The sequence below is a fragment of the Rhinolophus sinicus genome, linkage group LG01, assembly GCF_036562045.2.
Source record: "Rhinolophus sinicus isolate RSC01 linkage group LG01, ASM3656204v1, whole genome shotgun sequence".
Lineage (NCBI taxonomy): Eukaryota > Metazoa > Chordata > Mammalia > Chiroptera > Rhinolophidae > Rhinolophus > Rhinolophus sinicus.
Genome location: NC_133751.1, coordinates 59,138,578 through 59,155,183, shown reverse-complemented (window position 1 = coordinate 59,155,183; position 16,606 = coordinate 59,138,578). Strand labels below are relative to the sequence as shown.

The window sequence follows — 16,606 nt, the reverse complement described above, 5'->3', positions numbered from 1 at the left end:
TGCCCATAAGCCCATTTTAATTCAAGAAATACCTGTATGAATGAAGACATGTCTCTGTAAGTGATAGTTCGTTCTAAAGGCAGCATTGCAGTGCTCACAAACGTGAGATTTTGGGGTTTTCAAACCAAGTGATCCATCCTCATTTATTGTAAGGATCTAGTTTAAAAAAGGCAAAAACAAAAGAAGTTTTAAAAACATAATACTAATTTACATTAAAAAAGATAACACCTTTTAAGGCAAACAATAGTCACCAGAGATTATGAAATATTTTTTCCTAAATAATTTTGAAAAGGCTGTTAAAATAATGTATCATTAATTGTAGAAAAGTACAGGGTGACTGAGAATGGGGAAAGATCACTAATCAAAACTTGGAAGCTGATTAAGATCTCAGCACTCAGCCCTTTCTCTCCACAGCTGATGTCTATGTAATAGAGTCCCTAAGTGTTCCCTGCTAGGGTGAATATAACTTTATTTTCAAGTTCAAATTCTCACACATGCAGTGCAAAAATCTTATGTTTTAGGCATAAATATTAATCAATATAGGACTGGTTAAGTAAGGTATGGAAAATGAATACAATTAGTATCATGTGGTTGTAAAGTAAAATGAGAAAGCTCGATAGGTACTTAGATGGAAAGAGCTCCAGGATTTACTAAAAAAGCAAGGTTTAGAATCCAGTATATAACTCTTCTAATTTCTTATACGCAAGTACATATAGGTGTATGTATTTGTTTGTATATGCATAAAAACTATTTAAGAAGGATGTATCTAAAATGTATATAACCTCAGTTGTGATGGCTGGGGAACCTGGCAGACAGGAGATAAGGTGGGAGAGACACTTTACATTGTACGTACTTAAAACACTTTTCTAAACCTTATAAACGTTTATCTATTACATTTCCTTTTATTTTTAAAGACTAGAAAAGTTAAGTTGTCAAGTCATCCTAGGGCAAAATTTGGAATCTGGTTCAGTCCAGGATTTCTAAGGTTACTCTAAGACTACTAAACTACTATTATTAAGCATAGTCCTAAAGATATTTGTTGCATAAACAAATTAAAGTGGGTATGGAGAAGCAAGATAGATAACAAAGAAATCAACCTTATCATCTTGGGCTTCTTGAGGTTGAGTTTGTGGGCCTGGTCTGGACAGCACCGGAGAAAAGCCACATTTGGGCTTCATGTATTCCAATTTATCAGCCATTTGTTCAACTTGCAACATTAAACTGCCTCTTTCATCACACTTATGGCAGAGTGATAATAATAAATGATCCCTTTTTTCATTATTGAAAAGAAAGATGGAAGAACACAACATGAAGATAAGCAAATAAAAATAGGAGATAAGATCAGGAGGACCAGGGCTAGTGAGAAGCAAACAATATTGGAGGTGGGGGCAAACAGAGTGGGAACTAAGAAACTGTCCCACACAGAGTAGAGAAATCTAAGAAACATCTTAAGAAATACAAGGGCCTGTGAAAACTGATTAGGGTCTGTAAATACACAGCTCTGACCTCTTCTCAAACCTAGAAAAAAGGTTAAAAAAATAAAAAGGCTTTAATTTTTTTAAATATTTTTTTTACTTTAAATTTAGGAAGACAACTCAGCCTATGCTGTATGTAAAATCGATAGCAATTATTATGCAAATTATACAGGGCTTTTGGTTCTGGGCAAACTGCCAGGGTGGCCAACAATGCTTCCAAGTCTATGCACCAAAGTCATAGTGGGAAACATTTGGCAAGAGAATGGAAGTGGGTGTCACAGCTTCCTGAAGAGTCAGTGAAAATGGAAAGTTTCATCTCTGGCCATTCAGTTTAAAATTTTTTCAACCCCTCCAAGTCACAAAATAATATGCAAGTTAACACTGTGCAAAACAAAAAAAACACACAAAATCTTTTAAAATATGATTTAAAGTATTTCTAACAAGAAAATATTAAACATTTTATATAAAACAGAACTGAAAACAAGATAGTACCAGGTTATTTTTTCACATATGTTGATAAATGAGAAGATCCATGTGCCAAAAACATGGCAGCTCAATAGCTTTCTGTGGCATAGCAACTGCAAGGCTTTCATAAGGAACAAATCTGGCCTAAATTACTTAATGTGAAACGGATGTAATCCTTGATTGTACAAAGCCCTCTTAGGAACAGTTAAGGAGTTCTAGGTCATTGTTTTCTGCCACTGGAGGTACTGCTGCCTTTCACTGTGAATTGAAGCCTTAATTCAAGGTGGATTTTAGGGATGAAACAGCGAACACTGGCTTGTGAATAGCAGGCTGAAACATCTAACAGATTTATGAAGTTCAAAGACAGAAAAATCAAATTCTTAGGCATTTTACATTTAATTTTGTTTTCTTTTCCTTTTCTTTTTAGGCCAGAGTAACAAACATCTTTGTATAAAGGACACAAAGTATTAGGTTGGTGAAAAAGTAATTGCGGTTTTGCAATTATTTTCAACCTTTTAAACCGCAATTACTTTTGTACCAACCTAATAAAATTCATCTTGCCTCAGAAGATCACAAGTGGCTCTTTCGATTTGTAATCTGTTTTCAATACAACTGCCTGATTTTTGTGTTTTACTCACCATTATAAACCCAGGGTCCAAAACACTGTCCAGAATATAGTGAGGCTTTATAAATGTCTATTGATGTGGCTACCTGCTATCCATACCATACATCCTCACAGCTCACCACTTTATTCTTTTTAAAACTTTTTGCAAGAAGGAATACTTTTCAATTTTTCAAAGTCACCAAGTAGTGCCACAGAGAGGTGAACATGCAAAGAACAAAGTCCCTTAGTGGAACAGAAATGGCACATCAATGCAGGCAAAATTTTCTTCCTTAGTATATAGACTTGGCTTCTTTTTCTTGTTCACACGCCTTTCAAGATCTTTTAGTAGAACTGATCTACCAGTTAAGTGTGTTGCCTTAGAGATTAGCAGTCTTACTTGATACTAGTGCCATAAAATATTTTTGCTTTCTTCTTCCCCTTCAACACATGAACACCACTACAACAGAAGAATTTGAAATTTCAAAGTTTAAATCCTAAGGTGCTTCTTATAATATCTCCACGTGATTTATCTTGCTTGCCTCCTGTCAGTGCCACTTTTGTAGAAATATGGTATAAAGACCAAGCAGATTTTATCAAGAGTGGAAAAATTAGTAATAGTCTAAACAATACTCAACATACTTGACTTTTTTCTTCATTATTGTTTAGTAAATTTAAAACATATTTTCAGTAAATATTTTCAATACCAAATGGAACTCCTCCCCTAACTGGCCCTCTTAATCTCATAATCCATTAGTAGTAGATATATTTTTTGTTGAGCCAAACCTGTTCTCAGCTAGCCATACATATATACATATGTATATATATATGTGTATATATATATATATATATATATATATATATGTGTGTGTACATATATGTGTGTGTGTGTATACACACACACACACACACACATATAGTTATGGTTATCTTAAATGATATACCAGTTTTCATCAGGCAAAGCACTAACCTCTGTCTATTCAATTCAGTCAGTCCTCAAGGGTCACTGCCACTGAATAACTGAAACCTGATACCCCTCAGTGAGCAAGTTCTGCTCTCTTAAAAGGCAGACAAGATTTTTTCCATTCTGTACTATGTATACTATATCTACTATGTACTACTGAAATTATTAAAGCATATTTTCAACTAATGATTATAGGTTACATTCTTAAGTCAATCTAAATCAACTTCTAAACCACCAAAACCCCAAAGACAACTTAGAGGAGTAGCTTAAACATCTCACCTATTATGAGTTATTTTACTGAAACTGGGGGTGGGGAATGAGATCTTCTAAAATTTTCTTTACTCCCCAAATCCAACTAGAAATGGAAGAACAGTACAATCCCAAAGACATACAACAAAATAGCAAAGTCATCCAGAGCAGTAACACCACAACATTTTGACCATCTTAGTTATTGCTAATATTCCACCCTCATTGTCACTTCCTTTCATTCTGCAGGATTTTTATTGTCTCCCAATTTTACTTTCACATATTACCAAATATCATTTTTAAATGGCAAGCTTTTGTACTGTAAGCGGCCGACCAACAACTGGCGACCGGCTGCCTCAGCCAGGGGGGAGTGCAAGGCTCATAATACGAGCATGGGCCAGGGAGCTGTGTCCCACACAACCAGACTGAGAAACAACAGCTTGAACTGGAGAGGGGAGGAGGAGGAAGAAAGTGGGGTGGGAATGGCAGGCTTTTGGCAGTGCCAGCACATGAAATTCACTGTATCATAAGCACAGTACAGTAAGTGATGCTCAGCATCGTGACCCTGAGTTTTAGACAAGGTATTTCTCTCACGTTTACTAAATATCAAGCAAAGAAGTATGTGATATTTTTTTAAAGAAAGATTTACATCAAAATATTTTTAAGTTAGGGTTCAGTTCTGTGGAAAATAGTTTACCCAGAATTTGTAATTCCCTGGGAAAATTAAATATTAATATATTCTTTTACTAATTTTCTTCTTCATTTTTCTCTTAAGTACTATTCCATATGTCTATCCCCCATCTTACAATCAGTTCTTCATCTTCAAAGCCACTTCTTCCGCAATCAAGTTACCATACAGGACAAAGTATAAGTACCTAGTATATCTATTTCTCTGTTGCTTTTAATTAAATTTTCCTCACTTTTTATCATTTAATTTTAAATCTTTTTGATACCAAAATCACAAATCTTTTCTGGGAACCACTGGATTCTCTATATAATTTATAATCAATTTGACTTGTGGAATATGCTCTTCCTTCCTGAGTTCAGCACAACTTTGAATAATCAATTTCTATTCAGACCACCCTAAGTTTTATAACAAGCAAACTCAGTTCCTTTCTTCAGCACCTGGTAAGAGATCCCGGCATATCACAAGTACTATTTGCTGAGAATGAAAAAGGAGATATACTTCAAAATTAAAAAGTACCCTACTCTATCCCATTCAATTACTAAGGAGTTCAAAAGGCCTATAAAATGTATACAATACTGGATTAAGACAATATTGTCATATTTTACTGAAAAGGATTCTTAGAGTTCATCAATGTTAACAATCCTCATTAAACCTTTTGTGGTGGAAAATGTTATCTCCTAATCAATCAACTAGCAGGTCAACAGCAAAGTCAGGTGATAAATACCTCATTTCTCCAGAAACTTCTAGTATCAAGACTTGAAATTTACACAATCACTCTTTAAAGTATATATGGAAATCCCCTGAATAGGAATCTCCAGGGATGGGACCTGGGTATTTATAAATGGAAAAGGTCTATAGGTGACTCTAATGCAGAGCCAGAAGGGAAAACTATGAATGCATGGAAACTGAATTAGGTCTACTGAGACTTTTCATACATTTCTAGTAACTATAGTTCTCTGTAGTCCTAATCCACAAGACAAAAACAGATTCAAAGGGGCAACAGAATGTGATGTCAAGTGGCCACATAGGTATAGCAATGTAAAAATGAATAGCATGTCATTAAGGAATGAGACAGCTAAGCTATTATAAGCAGTCAAAAACCAAAATCTAGCAGTCAGGAATTTTCACGGTTAAGGGGGGAAAAGCCCTAATACATCAGTCTCCCAGAGGGCTTCATTACAACACAAGTGGGTTTGTTGGGTTTTTTTAATGTTTACAACATCAACCCTAAGACATTAAAAGCTGAATCATGTTCAAATGCACTATATTTAAAAAGAAAACCCATTAAAGATTTCCAACAAAGTAGTTAAAATTAAATTTGACATTTAAAAACAGGGACAAGCATTTATTACGTGAAAAATTTATTTGTATAAAATAGCTTATTACATGAGAGAATCAAATAACTTGACCACCCTCTTATTCTAAAGACATGATGCCGAATGTATTCTGGCAATTTTCAAGTATCAAATGTACCTTAAGAAGACTAGGCTTTGCCACATGTCAAAGGCTCAAAAAGCAATTACTGCTTAAAATCCATAGCTGCTGAAGATGACCTAACAATACAGTATTACTCACCACAAAGCTTATCTTGAAGGGAGCCACATTTATATGGGTATATAAGCTCTGATATTTTTACTAAAAGTCTATCACATTACTGTTGTTTAAGACAGATCCCCAATCTAGCATGACACAGTGGTGACATATATTCAAAATACTCCAATGGCAAAATTCAAGATTTGGGAAAGGTATTGGGGGAGAGTGGAGACCTCTGGCATAATAAATTGTAATTCTTTGAGAAATTTCAAGATGTTTTTAAGGAATTTAAAACAAGCAACACCACTAATTCATAAACACAAGATAAGCTTTTCTTGCTCTTCATATAAAAGGGTAGGAAGAGTTACTTTAATGAAAAATCAGAAGTGTAAGTTTTTCAACATATGCCTAAGAAAATACAAAATAACTCACTGGTTATGCCTCAAAGTTCTAAGACTCCAGACACAAAAACCATCCACCTGGAGATTGTAGACCTGTGTTAAAAACAGTCCACAACCACTCTCCGTCGTTACATGTTAACATGTCAGAACAATTTAAAAACTGTTTTTGTTATTCTCACACCGCTGTCTGCCACATATTATTTCTGGTCATTTCACCATCCTAAGAATTCCCTGAAAAGACTGCCCCAAAGCATTTTCTTATATACAACGTACTTGGAATAGGCCAAATCTGTCATCTAGCAACTACAGATATATATAAATACTTAAAACCTTTAGATATATTATAATACATTATAAATGAATTTAACTATCTCAAATAGACAAGCAAAATAGCTTAAACTCTATAAAAATCTGGTCTGTATTTACAAACACCTAGAGCATACCACCAAATAACATCCTACTAGAAGATAATAATCTGAGTTTTAGTCAGAATTTCAGACTATATTACACTCAAGAATAGTACCAGAAAAACATGGCAATAAAATATCAAGGAAAATGTAGAACTTATGTATATTACCGTGTTTCCTCGAAAATAAGACCTAGCCAGACAATCAGCTCTAATGCGTCTTTTGGAGCACAAATTAAAATAAGACCCCAGTCTTTTATATTATATTATATATTATATTATATTATATTATATTATATTATATTATATTATATTATATTATACCCAGTCTTATATTATAGTAAAATAAGACCAGGTCTTATATTAATTTTTGCTCCAAAAGATGCATTAGAGCTGACTGTCTGGCTAGGTCTTATTTTCAGGGAAACACGGTATGTTATTTTTAGCCTTGAAACAGAGTCCTCATAGATCAGCAGTGAACCCAAAGTAACATAATCAATCACTATTACAAACACTTTAGAAATTAATTTTTTCCTCTAAACCTGGTATTATTCTATAATGAAGAATTTGATTTATTCATTAATATAAAAAACAAACCAATGAAAAGTATCATATAAATTGCTCAGAAAAACATTAACCCCAAGAAAAGGGAAGGAGGGATGGAGGGATTTCACAAAACATGAAATATAAAATGCCAATAATTATGGGGAAAAAACAAGATTAGTATAACCAATAATTAAATAAATTAAAATTTAAACTGTACTGATATACTCATCTTAAGCTCCAAAAAAAGCAAAACTCTCATACTCAAGGCTAATGAGTGTGTAGACAGACACACCTTAGGTCCACTTCAGGAAGCAATGTAACTGGCACATTTCTGGAAGGAGTAACATTAATAAACTTTTTAAAAAATTCATGCCCTTTGATTCAGTAGCGCATGAATATGTATATACAACTATTTAAGTGCAGCATGATTTAAAATGAAGGTAAAGAGAATACAATTTTCCAACAACAAAGCAATCACTGAATATAATGTGATACATCAAAACTAATTTAATATGCAGCTAATAAAATTCTTATAAAAACCATTAATGACTTTAAATGTAAAAATAGTTTACACCACTTTAAGTGTTAAAAATACGGAAAACGTATCTATTGATCGATTCATCCATCCATCCAAATTTGAAAATAGAAAGGGAATATGGCAGAAAATTAAGGAAATATGACTATGGGTTATTTCAGTTTCTATATTTTTCAAACTTTTCTATAATAGTCATACTTATCTATCCCAAAAGCAGTGGTATGCTGGTATGTAAATGTTTAACAACAGATGGAGTCAAGGGGTTGGAAAACTGCTTATTTCCATGGTATAAATATTCTCACAATGGCTAATTTTAAGCTACCAATGGTTTTAGCACTGTCTTGCAAAATTCCTGAAAACTTAGCAATCAGCTCTGGCAAGCCAGTATAAGCTGGCTCCAGTATACCACTGAGTCCAAAAATACACAAATAATGATAATGATTATGATTTAAATCACAAATGCAAGAACAGCCATCAAAATTAAAAGGTCATGTTATAATATGATCTTTTTTAAAAAGCCTTCTTTACTATATATGAGAAAATAAAACAAAAGATGAAAAATAACTATATGCAAATACACAGCACAGGCTTCCTAGGAATACCAAAATGTTACATATAGCCTACTATTACTGCACTGATGTGGGAAAAAAAGGGAAGCAATTCCTAATAATGTTTAGTGGGTCACTTGTTTACTAATCCATTCAATCACCCAAAAAATATTTACTGAGGGTCTATTATGCCTTCTATCCCAAGCTCTTGGGATGTAGCTGTGAATAAAATAAAGTCCCTGCCCTCATGGAGCTTACATTCTATTCTAGCACAGGTATCCCACAACTGTTTCCTGATGAATAATTGGTATTGAATTTTCCTAAAACCATAATATTAAAATAAGTAAAACTAATATGAATGAGAAGCAGGGTACTGCATTACCATCCGTCAGTTTTTAAACAAAATAGAGATACAGGGAAAGAAATTTTGTTTTTAGGAAAAAGACATGGTGAAAGAGAAATGGAAAAACTGAAAGCAATGGCCCACCACCTCCATGAAGGCACGCATTCCTTCCTCCTGATGAAGCTGATGCAACCTTCCAACTTTCCTAGGCCACGTAAGACTTTTAGGGCTGCCTTGTGCTCCAGCGAGGTTCCTGCCATAAGATTAGGATTCTAGTTTAGGATTAATCGGTTGGGGTCCACCACCTTAATATATTCTCTTACTTTTGCAGGAGAACGTTGTTTCCGTTTCTTCTTTTTCTGTAAGTCTACTGGCTCTCTGATTTGTTTTTTGTCTCTCATCAGTTGCTCAGACACATCAGTAAAAGTAATTTCCTGCTTTACACTTATCTGTTAAAAAAAAAAAAAGCCAATTTTAGAAGTAAACAGAAGTCCACTGCGACACGTTTAATCCTTTGCTACAACCTACATAGGTGCTCCCATGATTACGTGTGTGTGCTAGTGAACAGTGTTGAAGAGTTTATCAATAGGCAACTGAAAAATAAGAATCAAGGGTACATAAACTGAGGATAAACCAAGATTTTACAAACACCTATCTGGAAAAAGTGGTTAAAGAAGTCGTGGGAAAAGATGATTATAAGACCCACCAGAATAAAGGAGAAGTCAAGAGAGTAACATCAATTTCACTCCCACATTTAAGGAAACTGATGCTGAAGTTAAAAGCATAAAAAAAGGTTACATTCCAAAAGTCAATAAAATATTGAGGGATAAAAAGGATATTTAGACTTCATGGTAGGCTTTCTCTCAATTTACGAAATACCAGGAAAACACCACAAAACTCTAAAAGGTAATCTCACATCAAAAGAAAGGGAAGACAAACTAACAATGAAAATTTAATTATCTTTAAGCTCAACACTTTTTTTCCGGCCTCTACAACAAACTATCACCAAATTGCATCTGATTTTAGTCTGCTGCTATGTACAAGACGTGATGCTAACTACACAATAAATACAGAAATACAGTAAGAAACATTACCATGTCAACAATGTTACCCATCTTTAGATCTCAGTTCTCACAGTTGCTGGTCCTGAAAAAATAAAAAATACACCAAGGTTCTACAACCACTGATGGTAACTCAATTCTCATTAGAACTGGTGGTGGTGCTCAGTCATCCATCTATCCTTGAAATGATAACACAAGAATCTTAAAACTAAGAAACTTTGAACTCAACAGGCTATGAGACACATGAGAAATTCTTGACCTTTCCACCATGTGAGGACACAGGAGAAGTCTGCAACCTGGAAGGCGCCCCTCACCCTACGCTGCTCACACCGTGATCTCGGACTTCCAGCCTCCCGAACTGTGAGAAATACATTTATGTTGCTTATAAGCTTTAAAAAAATAAAAAATCCTTGATGATAATCCAGGAAACATAATGAACTAATGGCTACATTTTTAAAAACTTTTAAAAAGGTGCAAAAAATATCATGAACATCTTCCGGATTCCTAGTGTAAAGTTGGGAGACACAGCTGTGTAAAAGGGGTTCATAAGGAAATGCAACATAAGCCAGGGACTTCAGACTGACAAAATAAGGAACTGGAAGTTTTCATAAATTCCTGAAATGTAAGCATTATAAGAATCACAAATCAAGGAGAACACTGGCACAAAAACATGATGTTTTTGTAAATGATTTTTCAGGTAATAATTCTTTTTATCAGGTTACGGAACAGTACTAGTGACCACTCTTCATGGCTCCTTTTGGTATTATTTAGAACATAGAATGGTGAAATCACCACCACCAAGGCTTTGGAATACAGACATGTCACCATCTCTGAAGTGATGTTTACTAAAATACAACTACTTGGGCTGGGTATGAGAGAAGGAGAAATGATAATAGACTATCTAAGCAGCTATTGAATTGCTCTGTCCTATTTCACAGGAGCATCGAAAAGCAATTCCAACAGATTTGTCCAACATTATTTGTCAGCTTATAAATTGCAAAGAAACCACTAAAATGTAGCATGTAGCAATAAGAAACAGAGGAACACTTTTTAGCAAAAGTGTCAAGTGGAGTGCAAGACAAATGCACAAGTAAGTTCTGCAATCAGGAGCTATTCATAAACAAGGAAGAGCCTTTATATGCAAACAGAGAAAAAGATTAATGTACCTGATTAATGTAATTTCCATGTATACACAAAGTGTTCATATTAGTACTTGGACTTTCAACATTGGGAAAGCACAGACCCAAACCCAGCAGTATCAGCAGATCATGGCATTCTGATTCCCATGTCATATCTACCTTCTATATTCATGTAACGTCTTCCCCAGCATCCTTACACGATGGAAGAGTCCTATGCTGTCACGCTTCCTCACCCCTTTCCACATTCCAAGCTGGCTCTTTCCTGCAAGTTCTAAATCATCTCTCTTAATCATTCTGATGTTTTCCTCATTTTTCATCTTTATTTTCCCAACCTTAAAGAGGCCTCTATATATTGAAAAAATATTTCCCTTGATTCTGATAACAAGCCCAGAACCCAGAATGATTCTTTTTTTCAAGACTTATTTCACTATTTCTGGCCCCCAAATAAACCATCTATTCTATTTTTATATTTAACTATTTCATAAAACCTATATATTATCTTGACATCTGAAAATAAGCCATTCTTCTTTGGTTCAACAGCTATTAAGTGCCTGCTAAGTGTTAAACTCAGTCAGTCTAAAATAATACAACAAAAGCTTTCAATTTACTGAGATTCTAATACATGCAGAGCATAATTCTAGATATTGAGAACGCATTCTAAATATAAGTTCTCCTTTTCAAAGGTCTTAAAATACGTAGATGGAGAATTTTGATGCACTACCCAAAAAAACAAAAAACAAAAATGAAACAAAACTAATTCAAGACAACAAATGTCAGGCTCAACCCAAATGAATGGTAGAAGGAATAAGGGTAGAAATCAAAGTGAGAGACTTGACATACGGCAGAAGACTTCATGGATGAAACAAGAGACGTAAGCAGAACTGCAAGTTTATCATAGATACTCCCCTTTTATTTTTTTCTTCCAAACCTGCTACTCTTCTCAACATCTTTCTTCCAGACTCAATAATATTAATAAGTGATATAACAAATGTAAATTTACCTAAAATGTTGCCAAACATATATGCAGTGAATGAGTATCTGATTTGGTTTGCAAATTTTGGTTTTCCCTCTACCCCCAACTCCCAAATAAGAAGGTAACTCCTTAGAATGAATATTTTGAATTCTTCCTTCTCTTCATTCTCCATATCCTACATCCATATCCAGGGGCATCCAATCCACTCTAGTTAATCTTATCAACCTCACTGCTTTAGGGAATTATCATCTCCCCAAAATATTCCTCCATGTATAAGTTAATAGAACACTGTTTTCTTGTCATTTCCCCAATGAGGGATCTACAATAGCTCCTTGTTGTCTATGGTGTCAATTATATTCTCCCCATCTCAGCTTTCGAGTCTTTATTATCTACTTTACAGAAAAGACCTAGGTCACTTGGCAGAAGTATCTGTCCCTACCAACTCCCCTCTCCATTTCTGGAGCCGCACGTTCCTTTCAATTTTCAACTTTAATTTTTGGTATTCTCATTCATCTTCCCATCACTGTGCTGTGCTTTCCTCTTTACTCTGTACTGATTCCATTCCTACCCATCCCCAAGGTTCCGGCGCTTTACCTCCTCTCCAAAATAATCTGCCTCACTCCACCAGCTACTTCTCTGCCTAAAATCCCACTTAAATTTCCCCTATAAGTTCTCGTGGACCAAAATTCTTCCAACAACTTGCTCTTATGACCAAACTTTTTGAAAGATTAATCTATAGTAAGCATACAGACAAAATTGCCCCCAAATTTAGAGAAATAGTTATTCTGAGAATAAAAGCAGATAAAAAGAATGTGTTTATCGCCAGAAGGAATCTGTTCCAAAATATTGCCTAGAAAACCGGTTGAATCAAAGTGACCACAGGTATAACAAGTGTTTAAATGTAAAAAGAAAGATATAACTAACTGTACTGCAAACACATTGTCTAAAGAAAGAATTTTAGCAATATTTGGGAGTATTCATGGAGTCCAGAAAAAAGAGAAATTTAAGACCAAGTATATTATGTGTGTGTGTGTGTGTGTGTGTGTACACGTGTATTTCCACAGTGGTTCTGGCAAGAACAGTTAGATGTAACCAGTCAACAGGAAGAATTGGAACTCATGGTTCCTCAAACCACAGCGCGGGAGTAGGCGGAGGAGCAGCACTGACGGACAGACCTTTCTGTGAGTCCTAAGCCATCGCCCGCCCTTCTGCCTGACCCATGTTTGCACACAAAAATGTGCAAGAAGCTACATTTGTCAGGGTTTGAGAAAGTCCATAGCTATCCTTTGATTTTTGAAAAAGTTCAGGGATCCACAGTTCACAACAAACATTCCAGCCTACTCCCTGTGATATTTCTCAGTATCAACTTGCAGTTGGGTAACCATATCACCGTCTTATAATTTAGATAACTGTGAGATGAAGCAGACAAAGTGGTCAAGTTACCTTACCTGAAACAGTGCTGTCCACCCCCATCCTACCTGGAAATTCTCTCCTTTCAATTTCTATAACATCATGATTTAAGTTCTCTCCTGTTCCTCATAGAAGTTCTTTTGAATCCATCCTTCTAATATGTATGTACCTTTATTTTGTAAGAATTTCAGCAAATCTATACCAGTGATTCTCAAAGTGTAATCCAGGGACTCCTGAAGGTCCCTGACACACTTTCGGGTGGTCCATGAGATAAAAAATACTTTCATAAGAATATGTTTGTTTTTTTTAAACGCTCCTCTCTCCAAGTATATAGTGGCATTTTCCAGAAGCTAACTAACATGTGATGACACCACAGACTGAATGGATTATTAGCATATATGAGAATCAAGTTATCTTTTAATAAGCCAGGCAATAAACAAACCTGTAAAATTGTAAAACAAATTGTCACTAAATTCTTTGTTTTACAAAACAGGGTTACATTTCATTAAAAATATGTTATATGTTAACAACATAAGAGAATTTGTTATTTATAAAGTAATAAAATTTAAATTTCTCAAGTTTTAATTTCTAACATGGTAAACACTGACACATATAACCAATATAAATAAGAGCTGTTAGGAATCCTCAATATTTTTTAAGAGTAAAGGGAGACCAGAAATTCTGAGAACCGCTGATCTAGGCACACCTTAACTGTATTCTGCATCCCCTTCCTCTTCTCCATTCAACCTCTTTTAATACAGATGCCTGGGCCCCTCCAACTCAATGCATTAGTACAGAAGAGTGTGCAATGCAGGGTGGTAGGCATCCATGCATTCCTAGCTCTACGCGCTGCGATCGGCGAGAAGCAATGATATCCAGCACACCAGCACCCAGAACTTAGTTTCTAAATATCATTATCCAAATACAAGGAACTGGGGCTCCTTGAAGTGACTGATTCCAGAGCTGGGGAAAGGGAAAATATATAAGATGATTCTGGGGCATCTTGTGGTGAAGCATCTTGTGGTGCCTGAGAAAGGACCAGCGCATGTCAAAAGGACACAAAAGCCAGTCAAAATGAGCTCCTAATGGGCAAAGCTGGAACATTTCAACAACAAATAATTCACAGTATTGGATTGTAACTCAGAATAAAATGAATATCCCTACTGACATAAACTGCAAAATATAAATGGGAGAGAAGGACAGCTACAACTAACAAAATATAGAAGGAATGAGGAAAATACAAAATCATAATTTGGCAAACAGATTAATGCAGGGTCCACCGATGGATGCTAAAATCAGCAGTTAACAATTTGAGGAGAAACAGGATATTTAAACGGACTCAAAGTATCTCCTCTAAGATATGTGTCAATTACAAAGTGAAAAATAATACCTTTACAGTGGAGAAAACTGGCAGGTATCACCTTAACAAAGTATCAAGGTTAATATCACCAGTAATAAGACATATCCATATTTTGTATTCCCTGATACGGTGCATTGAGCAGAACACAACATCAATTCCATGGAACTGTGAAAAAATTCAGCTTCAGTGTAACGATGAGAAAACATCAAACTCAAACTGAGAAATTCTACAAAATGACTAGTACTCATCAAGTCTCAGGTCATAAAAGATAAGGAAAGACTAAGCAACTGCCACAGAATAGAGGAGACTTAAGAAGACAGGACAACTAAATGAAATATGGGATTCTGAATTGAATCCTGGAACAGAAAAAAGACATTAGGGGAAAAACAAATTAAAATAAAGTCTGTAAAACTATTAGTTAATAGCACTTTACCAACATTAAGTTCCTGGTTTTGATAACTGTACTATGGTTGAATAAGTTTTTATATTAGAGGAAGCTGGGTGATGGGTTTATGTGAACTTTGTACTATTTCTGCAACTTTTTTATGAATCTAAAATATTTCAAAATAAAAAGTTAAAAAACTACTCTAAATTTGTATATTTCTAACTACAAAAATATTTAGCACTCAAACTTATCAAATTGCATCATGAATCATGATGCATCAAGTATCATGAAGTATGTGTAGATTTTTTGTGTATCAATTATACCTCAATAAAGCTGTTTTTAAAAATATTTAGCATTTATATGGTGGTCTACAAATTTGTGATTCCTCCTCCTCAGCATAATAAACTAAGACATACCTAACATTTACCAAGTATGTACCAGGTACTGTCCAAGGTGCTAGGAGAAGATAGTTGGGGGGAGGGCTGGGGGAGTGAGGCACATGGCCTCTAGCCTGTACTCAATTGCATTTAATCTTACAATAACTCTGTGAGGTATTTTCATCCCATTCTAAAACTAAAAAAATTACGGGCCACAAAAGTTAAGTTACTTGTCTAAAATCCCATTAAGAGGGGAAACCAAAATACAAACAAATTTTTCAAATCTAGCAACTGAGATCCCAACTACTGTGATCTGTGAACTTTTTTTTTTTTTTAATCCTTAAGTTCCAATAAGAAAACTAAGACTTTAGGGAGGTATCTTACCCAAGCTATTAAGTTTCAACACTTGGACTTAAATCAAAATCTTAAATCTTTTAATCCAGTGTTATTTCCATTACTACAACTGCTTAATAAATCTAAATTATCCAAATTTATTTAAAAATTATTTCTGCATAAGTATATTTTATTTTTCCATATATGAACTATAGTTTGGTTACTACCAGAATATGGAAAGAATTTCTAGTGGTTCTATAATATCTACTACTAATGAAAAGAAAAGAATTTTTAAAATAAAGTGGACAAAACACCAACAATAGTTACGTAAAACGTAAGACTTTGAGCTTCAATCACACCTCTTCCAATTACTATCTGGGCAAACTTGGCTTCCAGAAGTAGTATGGCAAAACAAGAAAAGCATTGTGAGTCAAATGAAACACAATCTAATTCTATAGTAATATTAGCAGTGTTAAGCTAAATAACTAAAATTTAATCATTTGGAACTTTCTTCAACTGAAAAATAGAGGAAATGATCCTCACGGAATTTCTATAGAGTTAAGAGATTATATACATAAAGCATCAATTACAGTACATAGCAGTATACAGTAGATTGATGCCACTTATCATAATCATTTCCTCATCAGTTAATTAGTGGTAGTAATAATATCCAGCTCATACACATCAAAATATCAAATGAGATTACATGAAGAGCACTTTGAAAACCACCAAGTTCTACGCAAATACTTATGGTTATTAATTATTATACAATTATAGATGTGTAACTGCTTAGATATAGAGGATTACCAACTTCTAC

At 34.6% G+C, this 16,606-nt stretch overlaps 1 protein-coding gene across 10 annotated transcripts in view; it reads right to left on the bottom strand.

The window, feature by feature from the left end:
- Positions 1-16,606, bottom strand: part of ZNF148 (zinc finger protein 148) — a 106,841-nt gene that overhangs the window by 25,667 nt on the left and 64,568 nt on the right. For all 10 annotated transcript variants that reach the window (XM_074330569.1, XM_019723691.2, XM_074330597.1 and 7 more), the window contains 2 exons: positions 9,075-9,200; positions 33-156 (listed from right to left, as the gene is read on the bottom strand). In XM_074330569.1, coding sequence (XP_074186670.1) covers positions 33-156; positions 9,075-9,200 — 250 coding nt within the window. The remainder of the gene's footprint in view (positions 1-32; positions 157-9,074; positions 9,201-16,606) is intronic.